General features: G+C 40.1%; 1 protein-coding gene across 2 annotated transcripts in view; it reads right to left on the bottom strand.

Moving 5' to 3' along the window:
- Positions 1-22194, bottom strand: part of GMDS (GDP-mannose 4,6-dehydratase) — a 605111-nt gene that overhangs the window by 86729 nt on the left and 496188 nt on the right. For both annotated transcript variants that reach the window (XM_002922834.4, XM_034660419.1), the window contains exon 9: positions 7465-7561. In XM_002922834.4, coding sequence (XP_002922880.1) covers positions 7465-7561 — 97 coding nt within the window. The remainder of the gene's footprint in view (positions 1-7464; positions 7562-22194) is intronic.

Here is a 22194-nt window from a genome sequence, read left to right as displayed (position 1 = left end):
AAAGTAAATAAGAGTGGTATTTTAAATGTACATGGTGAGCGTACTACTTTTAAAGGATTCCTGTAATAAATCCTAAAATTAGGGAATCGTTTAGTACCTAGAAACCTATCTAAGTGTAGAAATTCTTAAACCAGATTTTCATGAAGCAGTGCACATTTGACTTATCCAGGGAACTAGCAAATTTATCACAGTATTACAAAATGTACAAACTGGATTTTGCTACTAAGGACAGTGCCTGTACTGAAGAGCAGCCGAATGAACTAGGTGTTTACCAGCAGGCCAACCACATTAAGCATAATTGTCTAGGAGGTAGATGGGAGCTACTGAGTGAGACCATTAGCGGTGGGTATCACCTTGGAGGTTTCTGACCAAAGCAATCAAATGAGCTCTCAACTTTGCTAACAGATGTGATAGTGACTGAGTGAAGAAACCAGTTTGCCACGAGCCAAGGGCATGGGGAGTGAGCAACAGGAGGGCTCTAGGGTCACATAAAGATAGGTAGGAGCCCAAAGCAGACGTACATGGACTAAATTTTGGTAGAATTGGAATATTTCGTGTCTGCCAGTGAACAAAGTTCTGGGGGAAAAAAATCAAACTTGATAAGGAATAACTAACTTTATTGGGAGGATAAAGCAGAATAGGGTGGAAGAATGAAACCACAGAGAGTGTTATCTATGAAAACTCCATGAATAAAGATTTGTGAATTATAGTTATTTTTGAAGATAAATACAGCTTGACAGAACAGGAAGAACAGTGTCAATTTGTTTAAAAAACAAACAAGGAGCAAATGGGGATTTCTAAGATTCCAGAATATAGATCTCACTGGCTAGATGGAAATGAGGAGGGAACAGGTGACCGCATCAGTGATGGATGGGCCTCGCATAAGTAATTCTATACTTTGAGTGACTGCATCAGAGCTAGTTGGGCAGAAGCGGAACTCAAGTACTAATTGTTCTTCCTAAGAAATGGAACTGCAGAGGCTAAAACAAATTTCTGAGATTTTGGAATTTCTTTTGTAGATGTCAAGAGATCAACAATGTAATTATAAATGGGGGTAGTCATTAGCTGGACAGTTTTTCTGGGAAAAAAAAGTACAGATTTTATAGGAATTCCTTATTGGTGCAGAGAATAAAACCATCTACATAAGGATATGAGAGAGTTTTCAGGATAAATACAAAAATTATTTTTAAATAGGAGAAAGTATATGGTTATGTACATTCATATAGATTTTATGCATCTTTAATTGCATTGCTGTAATCAGGATCTAAGCGTGAGAACTTTCAAGGAAAAATAGGACGTTGGGGGCATTATAAGTAAGTACACAATTACTATTTCATTAGATATGAAATGCTCTTGAGGGGGGTAGCAACCAAGGAAAGAACACAGGCTTTAAGAGGAATGTTATATGCCCCTAGGGGTTCTGTATGGGATCCTATGAAGTATGGAAAACACACAGTGGAATATTTGAGAATCAACTGAAGAGACTGAAACTTAAAGCTCCTTTGGTTAAGTCCAAGGAAGGAAAAGGGCAGGAAAGGCCAATGTGATTAAGGAAGGATATAAAGATTAGTATGAGGAGCCTAAGAGGGAGGCTTAAAATATATAAACAGTGATTTAGAGATATAAACTATTTATAAAATACAAGTAGTAAGAAGTTCAGAGGAAGCATTATGATGGGACATTCGTGCTAGCATCCCACTCCATTGTAACAGTTGTAAAAGCAGAGAATGCTAGGATATGAAAATTGGAAGGGATCTTACGGAATAGTCTTTCCTTTTACAGGTCCAGGAATGCAGAAAGAAAGGGACTTGCCCTTAATTTGCTCTCTCTGCATCTTCTTACCCTGGCTCCCACCAGTCAAAACAAGGCACAAAGAAAAGGAGGAGTGGAGGGGTAGGATTGGAGCTTTGGAGGTCAGAGGATCAGGACAGGGAAAGACCAACCGGCTCTAACAGCACTGGGGAGGATGAAGGGCTGGAATTGGGAGCATCTAATTTCCTGCTCTGGGAGGGGAAGTGTGAGAAGGTGGTGAGAACAGCAGTGGGAGAGAAAGGGGACAGTTTCAAGACCCCCAGTACCCAGAGATGGAGCTGAGGGAAGCTCTAACTGGTATTTATACACACCCTCTGGTGACAGATCAGATTCCTGAGGTCTGGAAAGTGTTACATGGCATTATTCTAAACAGGGCTATGAGATAGAGCAAGCAATTATGGGCCATTTAACTTAATATCATTTACAGAAAAATATTAGGAAAAGTTTGCAGAGGGGACAACTCGACAAGCATATGGTAATTTGATTAGAAACAGGCCACATGTTTTTATTGAAGGAAGGTGTTGTTTTAACCAGCTTGTTGGGCTTCTTTGAAGTTACTGCTTTCTCAAATCTGGATTTTAACTCATGGTTTTACTAATATCTATAAAGAATGGGAATAAACATAAAGTATCTAAGTAAGTAGAACAAAAACCAATCACAATCGAGGACACTAGAAATACACTGGTAAGCAAAATGACTGTCAGGACAAATAATAGAGCAAGGAGAAACTTTAATTCGCATCATCTAGTAGTATTTAAATCAAGATATTTTTCATGAAAGACATGTGATTTGAATTTTGGTTTGTGAATGTGTCCCCTATGCCATTTCCTAAAATGCTCTGCAGAAAAATATGATTTGTGTTAGTTTCACTAAAAAAAAAAAAACACCAAAAACCAAAAACTTAGCTTTTTCTTTTTTTTCTGTTAAGTGGATTGACCTTTTGGTGTGGTTAAAAATTTGGCACTGGGTGTTTACCCCAAAGATACAGACGTAGTAAAGAGAAGGGCCATATGCACCCCAATGTTCATAGCTGCATTGTCCACAATAGCCAAATCATGGAAGGAGCCGAGATGCCCTTCAACAGATGACTGGATTAAGAAGCTGTGGTCCATATATACAATGGAATATTACTCAGCTATCAGAAAGAACGAATTCTCAACATTTGCTCCAACATGGATGGCACTGGAGGAGATAATGCTAAGTGAAATAAGTCAAGCAGAGAAAGACAATTATCATATGATTTCTCTCATCTATGGAACATAAGAACTAGGAAGATCAGTAGGGGAAGAAAGGGATAAAGAAAGGGGGGTAATCAGAAGGGGGAATGAAGCATGAGAGACTATGGACTCTGAGAAACAAACTGAGGGCTTCAGAGGGGGAGGGGGGTGGGGGAATGGGATAGACTGGTGATGGGTAGTAAGGAGGGCACGTATTGCATGGTGCACTGAGTGTTATACACAACTAATGAATCATCGAACTTTATATCAGAAACCAGGGATGTACTGTATGGTGACTAACATAATATAATAAAAAAAACATTAAAAAAATTTGGCACATTAGGATGAATTTCTCATTAATCCAACCTTTGCAAATTTTCCAAGTCAAAAATTCTCAAACAAAACGAAGACATCTTCATGGTTATTTTAAATTAAGTAATAAATCAGTATAAATTTTCTAATATTTGCATATTTTTATACCACTGAATAGCTACTGAATCTTCAGAAAGAGAATCAGAAAGGATGAAAAGCAAGATAAAGCAAGAATAAAAATATCAAAGTACTTATTAATATTTGCCTGAAGCCTTTATTATACCTTTTTATCTACTTTTTACTGGTTAATCTGTACAATTCACCATGTGTCTTTCTACTTTTCAAGAGGTACTAGACTTAATATGTACAATCTCCATGAGGGGGAAATGTGTCTATTTTGTTCATAATGAATTCCCAGGGCCTCACACGGTGTGTGGTAAATATTTGGTGAATGCATGAATAAATAACAATAACGGCATTGATACTGGGTATTTTACTGTGTGCCAGATACTGTTTTAATAAGCATTTTGTATAACTGACAGTTAATTCTTCAACACTTCTATAAACTTCTTGCTCTTTTATTAATCCCATTTTTAAAGACAAGGAAACAGAGGCACTGAGAAGTTGAGTAACCTGCCTAAGGTCACACAGCTACTCATTGACAGTTTTTGAACTCAGGCAGTCTGGCTCCAGGGCCTGCACGTAAGCATGACACTATTCTTCTCTGCGAACGAACGCACGTCGCAATGAGTCTGTGTATCAACAGCTGCATATATAGGAAATTACATACAGGACGGGAGTTTTAAGAGGCACAGAACTCAAGTTTAATGTCACTACCACCAAATACTGGAATTCAGGCGGCAATGGGAGATTTAAAGTCTAATTTCCAGGATCAAGATCTTCACAGAAGCAAAACTCCTAAACATTTAAAGGAGACACAGAGATTTATAGGTAAAGAACTAAAAGAATGTGACTCCATTCAGCTCTAATTGGATGCTAGAGTCCTTAGCTCAGAACAAAAACTTTCAAGACTTTCCATGTTGGTAAGAGAAGCAAGATTTAAGGTTTTGTGGTGGCTAAATCCATGAGGACAGAAATTACTGGTGTGTGTGGAAATATGTTCTCCCTGGAATCACTGGGTTAGTGCTGCTCTACACTGGGTAAAGAGCGTTTTTAAAAATCAGCCCGAATCTTATTTAAAAAAAAAAAACACAACATAAAATTCTATTTTCCTTTAATTGCTGTAGGATATTGATGTTCTGAGACCTGATATGTTCTTTTCACTTTTTTTTTTTTTTCAAATTTTCTTGATGGTTCTTTTCTTCCCCTATCAATCATTCTGGAACCATTTCACCCTTAAGAAGATTTAGCTTATGCTTTTGGCTTTGAAGTACCTTGTGTGCTGAAAATCTTGGAGGGTACATGATTCAAGCTGATCAGGAGATAAAACTTTTAAAAGAATTCAAGGAAGAAAGAAAAAAAAAAGCCTCCGTCACTTGCAAGTTAGATTTAAGACACTGAAATGGGAAAGATCCAGTTAAGACGGGAGAATTCCATGTCCACCCCACACTCAGTGCTGACAAACCTCAGAGACGCTTTTCAGGACCCATTCTGAATGAGTCTAGATGTGTTGGCTGTTAGGGCCCCACACCTAAGTGAAAGCTCATTTACAAGTCAGTCTCCAGTTCTGGTCACCTTTCAACTGGGAGGATACTATCACCCCTAAGGCAATTCAACAGGAGTCTGTCGAGCTGGTCCAAGTTTTGGGAAAACTCATTGTTCTGAGGAATGAAGCTTGTCCAACAGAATACTAAGTTGAAGTGGGATGAACAAAACTAATGCAGCCTAAAGGCTTAGAAAGATGAAATGCAGCTAGAAATCCTAAATCAAGCAGGGAATCCCAAATCAAAAGGGAATCTGGGGTAACAGCTCCATCAGTGAAAAACTAAAGCAAACATATGAAGTAAGATGTCGCGTTTATGTTCAAGCAACATTTGTGTAAATTGAATTGCAGAACAGGTATGATGATGACATTTGAATGAACAAAAGAAATGAGAGGAGGGATGCGGTGTCGGGGCAGGAAAGAGGGGTCGATACGGACTCTAAGAACCGTCTTGTTAGTCCAAGGGTCCTTTTCCTGTTCAGCAAATTCTTTTGTTCTGGGTCCTTATCAATTCCACACCTTGCCTAAGTGAGAATGACAGACAAGCCATTCTTAATGACTTCCTAGCTTTTGAAACTATTTTGGTGTCAGAACGAGAAAGAACCATGTTTAAATTGTTACAAGGACTGAGGTTTCTGTTGGCTCAGTAAATTTTCCACTCTGACGTGACAATGCTTGTCAGTGAGGACAGAAACACATTTCTCCATCTATGTGATCTGTGCCATGTTCCAGAAAAATGACACCCCTGTGGCACCTCTTGGGCCAGGGGAGCAACGGCAGTGTGGCTAGGGGGCTCGACAGGCTTTCCTTGCTGTGTCAGCAGGAGTGTGCTGGTATCTTCCTCCCCCAGAGACAGAGCACATCCTCTGCTTGGCACACCCACTTGCCATTAGCACAGGGATCCATTGTTCACTGCGTGTCAAAGACCCAGCCACGCCCTGAGCCGGGACAATGCACTGACTCTACAGCCCTAGCCTCCGAGCACTGCTTATTTCCTTTCCTTTTTATTTCCCCCATGTGTAAGAGTCCATGAAATGAAGTTTTTTTCTTTTGTTTAAAACAAGACATTTTAAAGGGTGGTTGCTGATGACATTCACTTTCAGTCTCTCTTCACTAGGGTTTTCCTAATCTCTGAAAGCTTGTACAACAGATAGGAATTTGGTTCAAAGCACCAATAAATTGGATTCAATTTTCACAGCTAATGTATATTCATTAGGCCACATCTGAACATTTCTCTCTGAAGATGCTGCTTTCTATTATCTTTAGACATATTTAACATGTTGGGTTTTGTCACCATAGTGTGAAGGTAGACCACACTAAAGTGATACCACCAAGCTAGATATTTTCACAAATTTAGGAAAGGAGGATGTTATGTTCTAACAATCTATAGGTCATTTCTTTTTTTCTTTTTTTTTTTTAAAGATTTTATTTATTCGACAGAGATAGAGACAGCCAGCGAGAGAGGGAACACAAGCAGGGGGAGTGGGAGAGGAAGAAGCAGGCTCATAGCGGAGGAGCCTGACGTGGGGCTCGATCCCATAACGCCGGGATCACGCCCTGAGCCGAAGGCAGACGCTTAACCGCTGTGCCACCCAGGCGCCCCTATAGGTCATTTCTTAATACAGAAAACTTTTGTATTCATCCGCTCATCAGTCAATGTTTATGAAGCACCTACTTCTTATAGCCTAAGATATTAAAAGAAAAGTCCTTATTGTCAAAGAATTCGCAGTTTGGTAAAGAGAAGGTCATGTAAACAAACAAGTCTAATAAATTATAATAGCTGTTCTAGCATAATTATGTATAGTGTATAATGTAGATACAAATGCAGGAGGAGAAATTTTAATGGTAGCAGTCAGTATATTGACCAGAAAAGGATTCATAGACAGGCCAGTACATGAGCGAAATCTTAAAAAATGTACAGGGGGATTCTTTATGGCTTAGGTTTGTATGGATGTGTGTGGGTGCCTGTGAGCGTGTGTACATGTGTGAGCGCATGAGTGTACGGAACGACAAGCAGCCCTCCTGATCCCGAGATCCTGCAGGTCATGGAGCGCCTTGTACGTCAGACATCCTGTAGGTACCAGGGAGCAGCTACCAAAGCTAATAATGTGAGGGAACCTGCCTTTGATAGAAGCCTCCGTTTCTCAAATCAACTATTTCCTTGGCTTAGGAAAGAAAGATGTTATGTTCTAACCTTCCATACGTCATTTTTTTAATACAGAAAACTTTTGTGTTCATCCACTCATCAGTCAGTATTTGTCTTCCTTTATAAAGCAATGGATTGGTGAGGATAACATCTCAAACTCAGTTCACTGTATTCTGGTTTGGGAACTGCTCACTGAAGGATGTCAGAGAATCCAATGGAAAGCTTTGAAGGCTGGCTGTCGATATTCAGTGAGAATATCTTCCCAGCCAGCCAGCCAAATGTGGCCATGCCCTGGGTGGCCAGGGCGTCCTTACCACTTCAGTCGGTCGGTAGTATTTGAGATCCACAGTCACGTGAACTTTGCCGGTCTCTTTACATCTGCCCACTTCATTTTCATTCTTTCCTTCCCATCTGTAAAGCAGATAAACACTTAATCAGCCTCTAATTGCTCGGGAGCATTTGCCATGTGGTAGTCCCTCGGGATGGCTCAGCCTTCTCCCTGCAGGAGCGTATAAGGTCATTAACTACAGGAATAAAAGCTGATGTGTAACCATGTTATCGGGGCAACAGTGACTTGCAAAGCCTTTCCAGATCTGTTTCGAAAGTGCAGGCTTTTTTTTCTTCCTTTTTAAGGAAATCATGATGGGTTCAGAAGTAAGACTTTAGAAATGAACAGATTAGCCAGAATAAGGAATTGGGCAACCTTCAGGGATTTCAAAGATCTGTATTTCTTAGGCTATTCTTGATAATATCAATTATTATGAATTAATTAATGTCTTCTGTGTCCCCTCTATTTTTTTAAAAAAAAATTTGTAGTGATGCTTTAGGCATATTTATTGTAACTTCAATGCATTCCAGTTTGGAATGAGTTTCACACCCTAAATTAGCCATTCGTTTCATCTTTGTATCATATATAAGTTCCCTCGCTCTACCCAGTCAGCAGTAGGCCTCATTAATAAATCTCAGATGATTAAACCTCCAAAGAGTACACAAGTGGTTTACTGCCTGCTAAGAGAGTGTGTATTAGCATCTCCAATTCAGGTACAATCTTCTTTGGACTTAGGTTTTTCTTCCTTAAACATCCACAGTTGGAAACAGTACCCACCTCAAGTCTACATGGTGCATCGTGCAGCATATACTCATAAGCTTCAAGACCAGCTTGCTGGGATTCCATTTTATGTTATTTTTAAAGAAATGAAGGTACTGGTTTAATGTAAACCTCTGTATTTCTACAATCTAATATCCAAACAACAGATGATATTATACAATTAAAATTATTTTTACAAATGAAACCTTTCAGGAAAGAAAGAAAAGAAATTACGAAGTAATGTTTGACTTCAATGCTTATTTTCAGAACTGGTTTGCTTTATCAGTTGGAGATGAATCCTGTGACAACAGGACAATTTTGTGTGCTCCCTGGATCAGAGACATAGTGGGGATCAAAGGAAAGAACAGAGCATTAAATTAGTTAATTGACTGTGTCATTCACATGTGTTATTGAAGTTGAACATTAACTGTTGATCATGGTTATATTTTGGACATAGGTTGGGTATTAGAGATATAAACTGCCTTTAGAAGCTTTATTCCCCAACAATCATCTGAATGTTCTATCCTCAGTTTACTTTCTTATAGCAGAGGGATAATATTTCATCGTGGGAAAAAAATCAGTTTAGAAGTGCACTGAATTTGCCAATGGACTCAAGGCAAATACGGAGAACATCCCATAACACAGAGAGAATTATAATGTATGTTGAACAACGTAAAACTGTACAACTGGCATTTTTCTATGGCTTTTATACTAATTAGTTGCCTCAAAAAGGGGTATTTGGTAATTTACTTATTTGGTTTAATTTCTTACTATTGATTAGACTAATTTGGTAGGATCAGAGCTATGTTTTTGGAAAATTCACCTGAAAATGGTATGTGGATGCTTTAGAGCACACAGACTAAAAATACTGTAAAATGAGAAAACCTAAAGTGATAAACCCTGAACATCTCTTTTTTAAAAAGATTTATTTATTTATTTTTTGGAGAGAGCAAGAGGGCTCATGTGCGCAAGAGCAGGTGGGGGGCAGAAGGGGAGAGAGAATCTCCAGCAGACTCCCGGTTGAACGAGGAGCTCCACGGGTGGCTCGATCTCATGACCCTGAGATCATGACCTGAGCCAAAACCAAGAGTCGGATGCTTAACTGACTGTACCACCCAGGCACCCCATCCCTGTATATCTCTTAAGGAAAAGACCAGATCTTGGCAAATATCTACAGTAAGGGAAAATAACTGATAAAATCATTATTTTTTTAAAAAATTACCTAATTCCAAAGTTAATGGTTTACGTGAGCCTTCTCTTTGGTTAGGCTTTCAGTAAGTAAAAGGATATTTGTACCTCATAAGCATGTTTTCATTTTTGTTCCCATTTTATACTCACAAAGAGAAACCAGTTCAGCATATATCTTCCTGACAGTATCTCGCACGAAGCCAAAAGGGTTAACAAAATTACTGTTCAGAGTTTTGCTGCTTTCCCCCAAGGCAGCTAGGTATGTAATCTATCACGGGTCATGCTGACTCACGTGCACACATACATATTGGTAACACTGTCCTTCTTATTGGTAAATCTGCTCAGATGTCACAAACTTGACAACTGGAGATTCGAATCTATTTTTAATTGTTTTTTTTTTTTTTTTGAAACCACACATGGACACACACATATTTCAGTTGCTAAAGGTCTGGGAAAGACCTGGAGAGCTTTCCCTGACTGGGGAGGGAACATGGGAGGCAGGAAGGGAATGAGGCAGAGCCAGCTGTGTCTCCAGAGCAGGGGCTGACAAACTGTTTCTGTGAAGAACCAGAAAGTAAATTTTTTTTTTTTTTTAAGATTTTTATTTATTTATTTGACAGAGATAGAGACAGCCAGCGAGAGAGGGAACACAAGCAGGGGGAGTGGGAGAGGAAGAAGCAGGCTCATAGCAGAGGAGCCTGATGTGGGGCTCGATCCCGTAACACCGGGATCACGCCCTGAGCCAAAGGCAGACGCTTAACCACTGTGCCACCCAGGCGCCCCAGAAAGTAAATATTTTAGGCTTTACAGATCACAAACAGTTTCCGCTACATATTCCTCCCTTTTCTCCTCCCTCTTCTGTTTTCTTCGTCCTCCTTTTCCTCTTCATCATCACCATTTTTTAAAATACCCTTTAAAACTGTAAAAACATCCTTACAGGACAGTAGAAAACGGGTGTAGGCCATAGGTTGCTCACCCCTGCTTTAGGGGATGAGGAAACAGTATATCCTGACCCTCAGCTAAAAGAAAGCATTTAATTCCCGTTCATACCAACAGGTTGCATTGCTGGACCCCTTGAATTTTCCTGTTCACTACTGATTCCCTTTGACTGCTCTGCAGCCATATGCTAACATCTGGGATTGGCAAAGAGTAGTTGAAATGGGAAAAGACTGATGGAAGGAATCTGCAAGTTAGATTTGAGTTTGATGCCACTTGGGCACCTGTGGGTGTGAGCTGCGGGCACACAGGCCTTCGTGGCCTCTGTCTGAATTCCATCTGCTGGGCGGTCATCTTGCAAACGCTGTCTACAGTCCAAACCATCTCTAGGGGCATGGCATTGCCCCTACAATTAATCTAGATGCATTGAATAATCAGCTGTAACCAGGAAATGGCTCAAAGCAGAAAAGAGTTGGCAAAAACCACTTTGCAATTTCCACTAGGTCTGCATGAGGGCAGTAAGCAAAAGTTTCGGCCAAGGGCCAAAAAACATTCAGTTACAACAATACACAAAACACTTGTATTAACAAGTAAAAGGTAACAGCTAACATGTCCTAACAAGCAATGTTGTGACTCAAAGCAGAGCTGGGATGTTAAGAAAGGAAGGTGGCTCAACAGGGAATCGAGGATTCAGCTAATTAACAGGAATTGTTACCCATCAATTTAGATCAGCAGCTCTCTGAGCAGAGGCCCTGCATAATTCAATTTTTAAAATACATTGTTGGCTCCTTATAAGCATTAAATTGCAATAGAAAGCATTCAAGAATAACGGAATCAAGCCCAATAAGGCAAGATGAGGTGCTATTAAAATCTACTCAACTAGGAATTCCTTTAACGAACAACAAAAGCAAAGTCAGCTGCGTTAAGTTTAGGAGATAGAGCTAAAGTAAGGGAGGGGACGATGCACTCCTTATAGCAACCTGAGTATCACCAAAGCGCTCAGGAATTATTTTTAAAACTATTATTTTATTAGGACATAGATGTGGAAATAGGAGGTTGCCAGAGGCTACAGTTTAGAAAATGACATAAAGTCATCCTAGAAGAATTATTAGGTTCTGGATAAAGGTGGTGGTTTGTACAGTTTTGCTCCTTCCCCAGGCCCCTTTCAGAAAAGGAATAAACTCACAAGGGCTAAAAGAACAAGAAAGAGACAAGAGAAACCAAATTCTGGAAGCTGGAAAGCCAGATGGATGAGTGTTAAAGGACTTAGCAGAAGCCCTAGAAAACAGACTCCTAAGCCAGCAGTGGGGAAGCTGAGAATGAACCCAATTTACACTTGCAGAAGCCCTCAGATGTCAGGAAGTGAGGGCGGATTACGACTTTCCCTGAGAAGCAGTGTGTTGCCCAGTCCCCTCCCAGATTCCACATCACTTGGCAACTGCCTCACCCTCCCTGGAGAACAAGGTCCCAGGACTGAAGGTCACTGGGCTTGCGAAGGGTGGGGTCACCATGCTGAAAAGGAAAAATTCAGGGAAGGATGTGTGCTGAATGCTGAGATTTCCTAGGACTCTTCTCTGGGCATCAGAGATTCTCCAACTAAATGATCCTGTCAGGTCTCCCTATAGTGACACAGTCAAAAACTCTAACCATGTTCTCAAAAACTCCTAATTAGCCTTTCAGGCTCCCACTTAAAAATTTTTTTTTTTTTTTTTTTTTTTTTTTTTTTTACTTTTTAAATTTGAAGAGCTAACACAGTTTATCTATCTATCTATTTAGTTTTTCAGGGTAGAATTTAGTGATTCATCAGTTGCAAATAACACCAGTGCTCATTCCATCAAGGGCCCTAGTTAATGCCCATCACCCAATCACTCCAACCCCCACCCACCTCCCTTCTAGCAACCCTCAGTCTGTTTTCTAGTTAAGGGTCTCTTATGGTTTGCCTCCCTCTCTGTTTTCCTCTTATTTTCTTTTTTCCTTCCTTTTCCCTATGTTCATCTGTTTTGTTTCTTAAGTTCCACATATGCGTGAAATCATATGGCATTTGTCTTTCTCCAACTGACTTATTTCACTTTGCATAATACCCTCTAGTTCTATCCACGTTGTTGCAAATGGTAACATTTCATTCTTTTTGATGGCTGAGTAATATTCCTACACACACGAATTCATCTTTATCCATTCATCTTTCAATGGACATCTGGGTTCTTTCCATAGTTTGTCTACAGTGAACATTGTTGCTATAAACATTGGGGTGCATGTGCCCCTTTGAATCACTATGTTTGTATTCTTTGGATAAATAGCTAGCAGTGTAATTGCTGGGTTGTAGGGTAGCTCTATTTTTAACTTTTTGAGGAACCTCCATACTGTTTTCTAGAGCGATTGCACTAGTTTGCATTCCCACCAACAGTGTAAGATGGTTCCCCTTTTTCCGTATCCTCGCCAAAATCTGTTGTTTCCTGTGTTGTTAATTTTGGCCATTCTGACTGGTGTGAGGTGGTATCTCATTGTGGTTTTGATTTGTATTTCCCTGATGCCAAGTGATGTGGAGCATTTTTTCATGTGTCTGTTGGCCATTTGTATGTCTTCTTTGGAGAGAAGTCTGTTCATGTCTTCTACCCATTTCTTGACTGGATTATTTGTTCTTTGGGTGTTGAGTTTGGTAAGTTCTTCATAGATTTTGGATACTAGCCCTTTATCTGATAAGACATTTGCAAATTTCTTTTCTTATTCTGTAGGTTGCCTTTTAGTTTTGTTGACTGTTTCCTTTGCCATGCAAAAGCTTTTAATCTTGATGAAGTCCCAATAGTTCATTTTTTGCTTTTGTTTTCCTTGCCTCTGGAAATGTGTCTAGTAAGAAGTTGCTGCAGCAGAGGTCACAGAGGTTGCTGTCTGTGTTCTCCTCTAGGATTCTGATGTATTCCTGTCTCACATTTAGGTCTATCATCCATTTTGAGTTTATTTTTGTGTATGTTGTAAGAAAGTGGTCCAGTTTCATTCTTCTCCATGTGGCTGTCCTAGTTTCCCAACACCATTTGTTGAAAAGACTGTCTTTTTTCCATTGGACATTATTCCCTGTTTTGTTGAAGATTTGTTGACCACAGAGTTGAGGGTCCATTTTTGGGTTCTCTATTCTGTTGCATTGATCTATGTGTCTGTTTTTGTGCCAGTACCATACTGTCTTGATGACTACAGCTTTGTAATAGAGCTTGAAGTCCATAATTGTGATGTCTCTGGCTTTGGTTTTCTTTCCCAACATTATTTTCGCTATTTGGGGTCTTTTTCAGTTCCACACAAATTTTAGAATTGTTTGCTCCAGCTCTGTGAAAAATGCTGATGGTATTTCGATTGGGATTGCACTGAATGTGTAGATTGTTTTGGGTAGCAGAGACATATTAACAATATTCGTTCTTCCAATCCATGAGCATGGGATGTTTTTCCATTTCTTTGTGTCATCTTAAATTTCTTTTATAAGTGTTCTGTAGTTTTCAGAGTACGGATCTTGCACCTCTTTGGTTAGGTTTATTCCTAGGTATCTTATGGCTGGATTGATTCCTTGATTTCTCTTTCTTCTGTTTCATTGTTAATGTATAGAAATGCAACTGACTTCTGTGCATTAATTTTATATCCTGCGACTTTGTTGAATTTCTGTATCAGTTCTAGAAATTTTTTGGTGGAGTCTTTTGGGTTTTCTCCATAGAGTATCATGTCATCTGTGAAGAGTGAAAGTTTGACTTCTTTGCTGATTTGGATGCCTTTTACTTCTTTTTGTTGTCTGATTGCTGAGGCTGGGACTTCCAGTACTATGTTGAACAACGGTGGTGAGAGTGTAGGCTGCCGCTTTTAAACATGAGCAGAAGACCAAGGACCAGATAGATGTGTGAGGAAAACCACATTTTTGAATGAGAAATCATAACAAATGAATTGAAAAACAGCAACTTGGGGGAAATAGAACAAATAGGAAGGGTAATTAAAAAATAAAACAGACAAAAACTCACATATTCCACCATTAATATCTTCAGAGATAAGAAAATCTTATCTTTTCTTATCTTACCAAATAAAAATAAGATACTATGTAACAAAGGACAATCTGGAAAAAAGAAAAGAGATTTAAGAAATTCTTTTTGAAAGAATATGAAAAATTAAAAATTCAAGAGAAGATTTTAGAGATAAATTGAGGAAATCTCCCAGAAAGTAGGGCAAAAGATGGGGATATTAAAAACTAGAAGGAAGATAAGAAAATCAGAAGATGGCCTCAAGAGGTCAGTATAATAGGATTTCCAGAAAAAGTACAGTAAAAAATGAAGCAGAGCAGATAATTAAGTTAAATCAAGAAAATTGATCAGAGCAGAATAACATGCATTTCCAGACTGAAAGGGCCCAACAGAGTCCCCCAAATAATGGATGGGACCCATGTCTTATGAAATTTCAGAAGATTAGGACAAAGAGAAAGACTGATAGACTTCGAGAGAGAACACACAGGGACAGGGAGTCAGAATGGCCCTCAGCCTCCCACAGTACCACTGCAAATCAAATGGCAACAGAACAAGGCCTTCACAATTCTGAGGGAAAAGTATTTCCAACCGGTAGATCTGAGGGCAGAATAAAGGTATTTTCAGATATACTTGGTCAAAAATATTTGCTTTCCATGTACTAGTCTTAGGAAACTAATTAAGATTTTGCTCCATCACACCAAGGAGTTTCTAAAAAGATGCCAGGAAATAGAGGACCCAACTCAAGAGAGTGGCTGAGGGAACCCTCCCGGATGAGCATGAAGGCAGATCACAGAATGCCAACCCTCCACCAGTCTAGATGGGATCAGGTGGGAAGGTTCCAGAGGTCCTGTTACAGGAAGACATAACTAAGGGAATAACCCACAGGCCTGAACGCCTTCAAAGGTGATTTAGACAGCTGGGCAAGGTCTGGGGTAAAGTTAGCGGTAAATACATAGAAAATAAAGCAAATGAAGATAAATGAAAATTATTAGCTTTATGGTAAACAAATGGCAATTGTATAGAAAAGAAAAAGTAATTGTGGTTTACCGGAAAGAACACCATGGATCAATCATAATATAACACTGAATATTAAGCTAGCCCCAAATTAAAAAATAATAATAGAATATTCAGAGAATGGAGAAATAGGGCAAGGGGAAGAAGAGAAAAGAAAACCCTCGCTTTGAAGAAGAGGAGGTCAATAGTAACAACTAGAAGGGGGTAAAAATCAAGAACCAGCAATAAAAACATGTTGCTTTGAAACATGAAGGTAAATGCCAAAGTAATCAGGTAAAAGTATAATAGAGTGCAACAGGATTTCCAGAAAGAGAACAGAAAAACACAGAGCAGGGCAAATACTTTCTTTAAGTAAATCAAGACAATTTCCCAGAGCAGAAGAGTATACATTTCCAGATGGAAAGCACCCAAAGAACGGCCCAAACAGTGGGTAGAAATAGCTGTGAAAATGGGAAGAGGGTGGGAGATTGCTGGGGTTTGTGACAATTCCCGTGCAATGATTAAAATTTAAATTATGTGCTGGTGTAACTGGAAAAAAGAAACCCCAAAAAGGAAGGGAAAAAAGTCATTTCAAACGTGAGTTTACGAACAGTGGATCTGACTGACAAAGGCCATCCCCAGCCGCTCCCTCTCCATGGCCTGCTGACCTCTGCTCACCCACCTCCCCTGATGACCCAATGCTTCCCCCACATCTCCTCCCTTCTGCCTTCTCAACAACTGGAGGAGTTGATGTTGTGCAGCCCTCGACTCCCCAGCTCCTAACTAATCCACAGAGGAAAACACTCGCGCGGCAGGAAGGTCAAGTGTGCAAAGAATGAGGAGGAGCCATCAGGGAACAGGCAGGCAAACCATAGAGCGAATTGTAGACAAACTGTAGAACTGAGGGAAGAGGGGTGTTTGCCAAGGGAAGGAGAGCGCATCAACAATGCCAGACAATGGGGAGATGTCAAGAATTGGAGAACTGAAACAGGTCCGTTGGATTTAGTACCATGCAGGTCCCTGCGGATGGTAGAAAGAGCTGCTTTGATGGTGTGATGGGGCAGAAGGTGGACTGAGGTGCAGTAGAGGGAAGGGAGGGAAGGAAAGAGGTGGTGAGGAGAGGCAACTCTTGGTACCTTTTGATAGAGCAGGGAAAAGAAAGGAAGAGCAGTGTCTGAAGGGAATTTGTGTTTGCAGGTGTGCATTTTTTAAAAATGTAAGGATTCGAGAATGTCCAGATGTTGGTGGGAAGGAGCCATGAAGGAAAGCTAAAGGGAGAGAAGGGAGAGATAACGGATAGTTTCTTGAGGAGGCAAGAGGGCTGAAGCCCAAGGTCAGGGGAAGGGACTGTTTCCAGAAAGGGGAAAGAGGAGATGGGTTCATGGAACAGGAGAGGAAGACGGAGTATAATTTTTATGTTCAGGGGACCATTGTTTTAATCACAAAATCCCCTCTAATTTCTAGAAGACAACACTAGTGTAAAGGTTGTACCATGTGTGTCTGAGAACTTACGTTGTGCATAGAAAGGCGACATTGCTATTGAAATGCAGACTCCATTCATGCTCAGTTTTATTCCATTTTATTTATGTTAATAATGATAATTGTTATTAAATGAGGAAGTTCCAGCTATTACATGCCGTTAATGAATAATCCACTACACCAAAAAGTGTAAAATTTAAATCCATTACACAGCCATTCCTGTTACTTGTTAGAGTAACAACTACCTTTATTTTGTGCTTTCCATATCACGAGCCTCTTGTGAATGCCAACGGATGAATCCCCACACCGAGCGTTAGGCAGGCACTATAATCTGCAGTTTATATGTGGAGAGAAAGGAGTTTAGGGTGCTGAACAATTTCAGGAAGGCCATCAGACGACACCTCTATCTCACACAGTTGGAATAAGCAGAATGGGTGTGGTGCCCTCTTAAAAGGTCACTGTCATTTTCCTGGGGATGCCCCTCCCAGACGTTATTACCAGTAAGAGTTGTTGATTGGTCAATGTTTTCCTTGCTTTCTTCTTTTTATCAGTATTACTGAGAGACTTATATTGTACTTTCAAAGTGTCTTTCCTTATGCTTTATCTTTAAGAAATCACGTTGGTATGATTAACTCAATGAAAAAAAGCTTTGTGTGGTCATCATGTCTGATGAGGGTAGCTCAGAGATCAAACAGGAAAAAGCCCAGAGATTGTTCTTCTCAGCTGTAAAAATGGCAGTGAAGGGAAGTTCAAATGTGCAGCTAGTTTTTAAGTGAGGCTTGGTGTTTCTATGCTATCTTTGCAAGGATTGCTAACCAGGCTCTAAACTACCTGCTTTATTTTTATTTATTTTAACTTCGCTGGGGGCGTCCTGTCTACCCTCAAAGAATTTGGTGGAGTTTCTTCTGTTTCACAGGAGTAAGCAAAATGAATGGAGGTCTTACTAAGGGGCTCTGGTGGGAAGATGCAATTTAAGGACGGTGGCTTGAGTTCTATATGAATCCCAGCCATAGCTTAGGGCCTCCGTCATCTGTACCTCCTCTATTTGCCCAACCTTATCTATCCATCTCCTCTCCTTCCACCTCCTATCAATCTTTGCTGAACACCTATTAAGTACCTACTAAGAGCACCTACTGAGCTAAGCCAGGTGCGAAAGACACAGGTATGGGTAAGCTAGATGGTCTTTGTCATGAAGGGGCTTAAAGTCTCGTGGCCACTACAATATAGTGTATAAATGATGGTAGAAGGTAGCGTGCTATTAGAGGACCGGGAGAGCACCTAGCAAGACTTGGTTGATCGTAGGATGCTGGGCTAGGGAGGATGTCTAAGCGAAGACCTAGAGAATGAGTGGGAAGTGCAGTGAAGCAGAGGGAATAGTAGGTCTGAGTATCTCTCAATATGCCCCAGTGCGCTCAGGCTGGCCCAACCCAGTTCATCAGCTTGCCCATCGCCCACATACAATTTACTAACTCTTGCCTTCGTGTCTTTTCTCATGCCATTCCACCCACTTGGAATGCTTTCCCTCTTCTTAACTACCGTCCAAATCTCCCACTTTGGCCAAGAGCCCGCTTAAATCCACCTTTCTGCAGACATTGCTCCAATTGTGATCCTGGTGATATACTTCAGTACTGATACCTTAAATACCAACATCTATTTGTGTATATTTGTAAATAACATGTTCTTATGTCAGGCAATTAAAGCCTACACTATTCAAAGGCAAGGAAATGTCTTCTGATTCTCTGAGATGTGTTTCACTTTGAGACTAAAATAAAGGAAACGAGCACATTTTTGGGTATCTACTATGTCTTAGGAACTATGCTGGTTAGGTAACTTACGGAGGAAGCAGTGATTTTGAGGAGTGCCTTATAGCAGACGCATCAGTCACAGGGGTACAAGATTCACACCCTAACCTCCATCCACTGGCCTTCCACTCTTTACAGGCCTCCTCACCCTCACCCTCAAGGCCCAGGGGCCAGAAATCCCACCCACCAGGGAACAATTCTCAATTAGGGGAAGAATATGCATGAGCATAAAATGACTTGTTATCTCAGCCAGGAGGATTTTGGAAATGGGTTTCTTTTTAAATGTATAGCAATCTTTGCCCATTGCTGTTTTTACTCAAAATGTAGACAGAGTGCCACAAACTATGATAAATATTTCCATTGGCCGAAACATCTTTCTCCCCCCAGCACAGATGGTGGTGGCTCACGTTTGCAGGCTATTCTTACAACCCTCTTCTCAAAATTTAAGAAGATTAATGACAGAAAATTAGTCAAGGCAAGGATTTGTCTGTTTGGCTTACGGTACTAGCACTTTAATTGTAGGAGAAAAGTGCTTCCTTTTCACGTTACTATTACACATAGTAATAAGTTGTTGGGAAGTGAAAAGCAAAATATCACACTAAAAACGACCCCAACAATGCACCCTCCTCCAAATAAACAAACACCCTGTAATATTCTTGGAAGAACACATTTGTTGTCATAAGGGTGCCTTGTCAATACAAGTGACCAAATGGGAACTTAATTGCCCAACACACTACCTTAAATTTTATCAGGATCGCACTTGGTACCGACCTGTTCCTGAGCGTCTTCTACTCACCCACACTGAAATGGATGTGCTATTTTCTAATAAATTCAAAGTAAAACTCACTCAAATGATATTAAAGACACAAGAGTAAATATTGGTACCAAGATGGCATACAGACGGCAACATATTTTCCAAGCTTTTTCAGTGAAAATTACAAGACAATTTCAAAAACAATAACAGAATTGGAAAGTGATAACAGATCTTCAAATAGCTAAAGTGAGAACACTCCAGATGCCAATTGGTGTGTCTGATATGACAGTCATGGAATAATGAGGTGAAAGAAAAAGTTCCGTTTAGAGAAAATATTCGTAACTTTCCTTTGAGCACACCAAGCACAGCAGGTAAAAACTGTGAGAGGGCAGGAAGTTTTCTAACTGACGGCACCGCTAGTCAAGCTCTCCCTCACGTTCTATAGCCAGTTGTTCACCAAATCCTGACGATTCTGTCTTCCTCAGGTCAGCCCGTACGCTCCATCTCTACACCTTGTGCACAGTAAGGTCCTTATCATCCCTCCTTAGTAACTCCTGGGGGTAAGAACCATAGTGGCTTCTCTATAGCTGTCACCACCATGAGAGACTGACCCACGATGAACCTAACTTCGGGAAGTCAGGGCGATAAGGAGTGCTCTTGGAAGGCTTTTCTGGGCAAGCTGGCTTTTGGATATCCATTTGGGCTCAGGTAAGAAGGTCCCATAGAGCAACATACTGCAGGCGAGCTGCTGTCAGCACTGAGGACAATGGTGACTGAGACAGATGCCCAGCCAGTCTCATTCACTTACAACTGCAGATCCAAAGGACAGGAGTTGTCAAGGAACTGGGAGTGGTGCTACAGGTTAGGGGGGATTTGCTTCTAGTGACAGAGCTTAGAAACAAAACCGCAGCGAGTGAAGATTATCCTTTAAAGAGCCTTCAAATCTTGCTTTTTTCATCAGAACTTGGGCTCTTGAGAACTCAAAAGCCAGCATTTAACTTCTTTTGCTCTCTTGGCATTTTGGTTGGGGCTTCCCTTTCATAGAGGCATGTGGGCCTGGGTCTGGTTTTGCGAGTTGTTTGCTTATGATGTGGCTCCACTGTTAGCATGCAACGATCACATTTCAGAGTACTTTTGAAGGATGGAAACAAGTAGGAGGAAAAGTGCAATATAAAGAAAGGTCTTTTGAGTCAGAAAATACTCAGTTTACACCTCGGCTCTACCCCTTACTTTAGCTGGGTAACCTTCAGAGGTTACTTAACTTCAGTGTGCCTCAGTTTCCTTCTCAGTGAAAACAGTGCCCCCAGCCCTGGAATTAAACTGAATAAGTGGGCAGCTCATAGCACACCTTTGGGCTCATACTAAATGATCGTTAAATGCTATGTGAACAGGTTATTTTTGTCTGCTTAGCACCACCTTCTGCCTTTCTTCTAGAAATATCCCCCTGTTGGGGAAGACTTTGATCCTCTCTCCATTAGACCAGGGATTTCTATGGGGCTGCCAAGCACAGAATTCTCTCTCCCTAACAACCAGGACAGGAACTAGGAACTGGCCCCATATTCTGGCTTCTGTGAATGGTCTAGAGGTTACCATGGGCCCAATGGTGCCAGCAAGAATCCTTCCTCAGGAGTTTTCCGCACGGATAACTATCAAAAAGGTTCTATTCCTCATTCACTGTGTTAGTCTATATCCTCAGAAATGCTATCAGTGATGTCCTCTGTCCTGGGGAAATGCTGAGGGAATGAAGGCAGCATTCTAAGAAGCAGAGAGAGCCCTGATAGACTACCAAGTCCTGGACCCAGGTATCTCCAAGGCTATTTGGAGTTCGGTTTCCCTTCCCTAAAAACAACAAAAAAATTCTGACTACTAAAAATGCTCATTCACTGTCTCTCCTTCCCAGTATAAATACTGTCATTATATTTAAGGCTTTATTAGTATGAATATTTCACACACACACACAAGAATTTATTTTATATCATCCTTCATAACTTTTGGAGCTCAATAGAACACCCCTAAAAATAAAATGTTTGATTCCTTGAGAAAACACGAACACAAAGTGCACATATGTTTACAGACCAAGATGTTAAGTTGCCTCCGCCGTAGAGTGGAGGATACTGATTTCTTCTAAAGTACACATTTTAATAAAGCCTTTGGAGGGCTGTTTAAAAGCAACATGAATTCCATATTTAAAAAGTGTAAAAACCCCCTCAATCCCAATATAAGTAATCCACAATACAATCTTAAATCCACAAAAGAACATGGAGGAAACTGAGGGCATAAAAATAATCTAGATCACTAAATTACATTGCAAAGGTACAGTTCTAATTTTTGTTAAAATTTTCAACTTGCAGCATTGTATTTAAAGCAAAAAAGACCATATCTTTGCCTACACCTTAATTTCTCTAATTAATGTTAGTTTCCTGCAAAATGTTTTTTTCTGGAAAATAAATTTATAAGTCAGCTAGCTTAAGTAAGGAAGAAAATCTAAGTGAATGAAAAATGATTTATACAAAGTAATTCAAATTAAAATTTTTTTTGCTCTGTATATTACAATTCAGAAACAAAATTACCTTAAGAATACCACAAACAGGACATTGGTCACGGGTTTATGGACTTTCACAGTCTTGGGATTTAAGCAATGTCAAATGTTTTAAAATGTAAAATGTTACAGGAAAGCATGTTACATTTTCCAAAAAGATAAGCTCTTGGACATTCTCCAATTTTCAGGTTATTTTTGACAGATTGCTATTATAATATTTTTGAAGTAAGCAAACTATAAAGTAAATGATTAGTTCATTTGTAAGAACTTGATTTAT

Source organism: Ailuropoda melanoleuca, chromosome 5 (genome assembly GCF_002007445.2).
Source record: "Ailuropoda melanoleuca isolate Jingjing chromosome 5, ASM200744v2, whole genome shotgun sequence".
In the NCBI taxonomy this organism is placed as follows: Eukaryota; Metazoa; Chordata; class Mammalia; order Carnivora; family Ursidae; genus Ailuropoda; species Ailuropoda melanoleuca.
The sequence above is the reverse complement of the archived record's forward strand: the minus strand, read 5'-3'. Positions and strand labels throughout refer to the sequence as shown.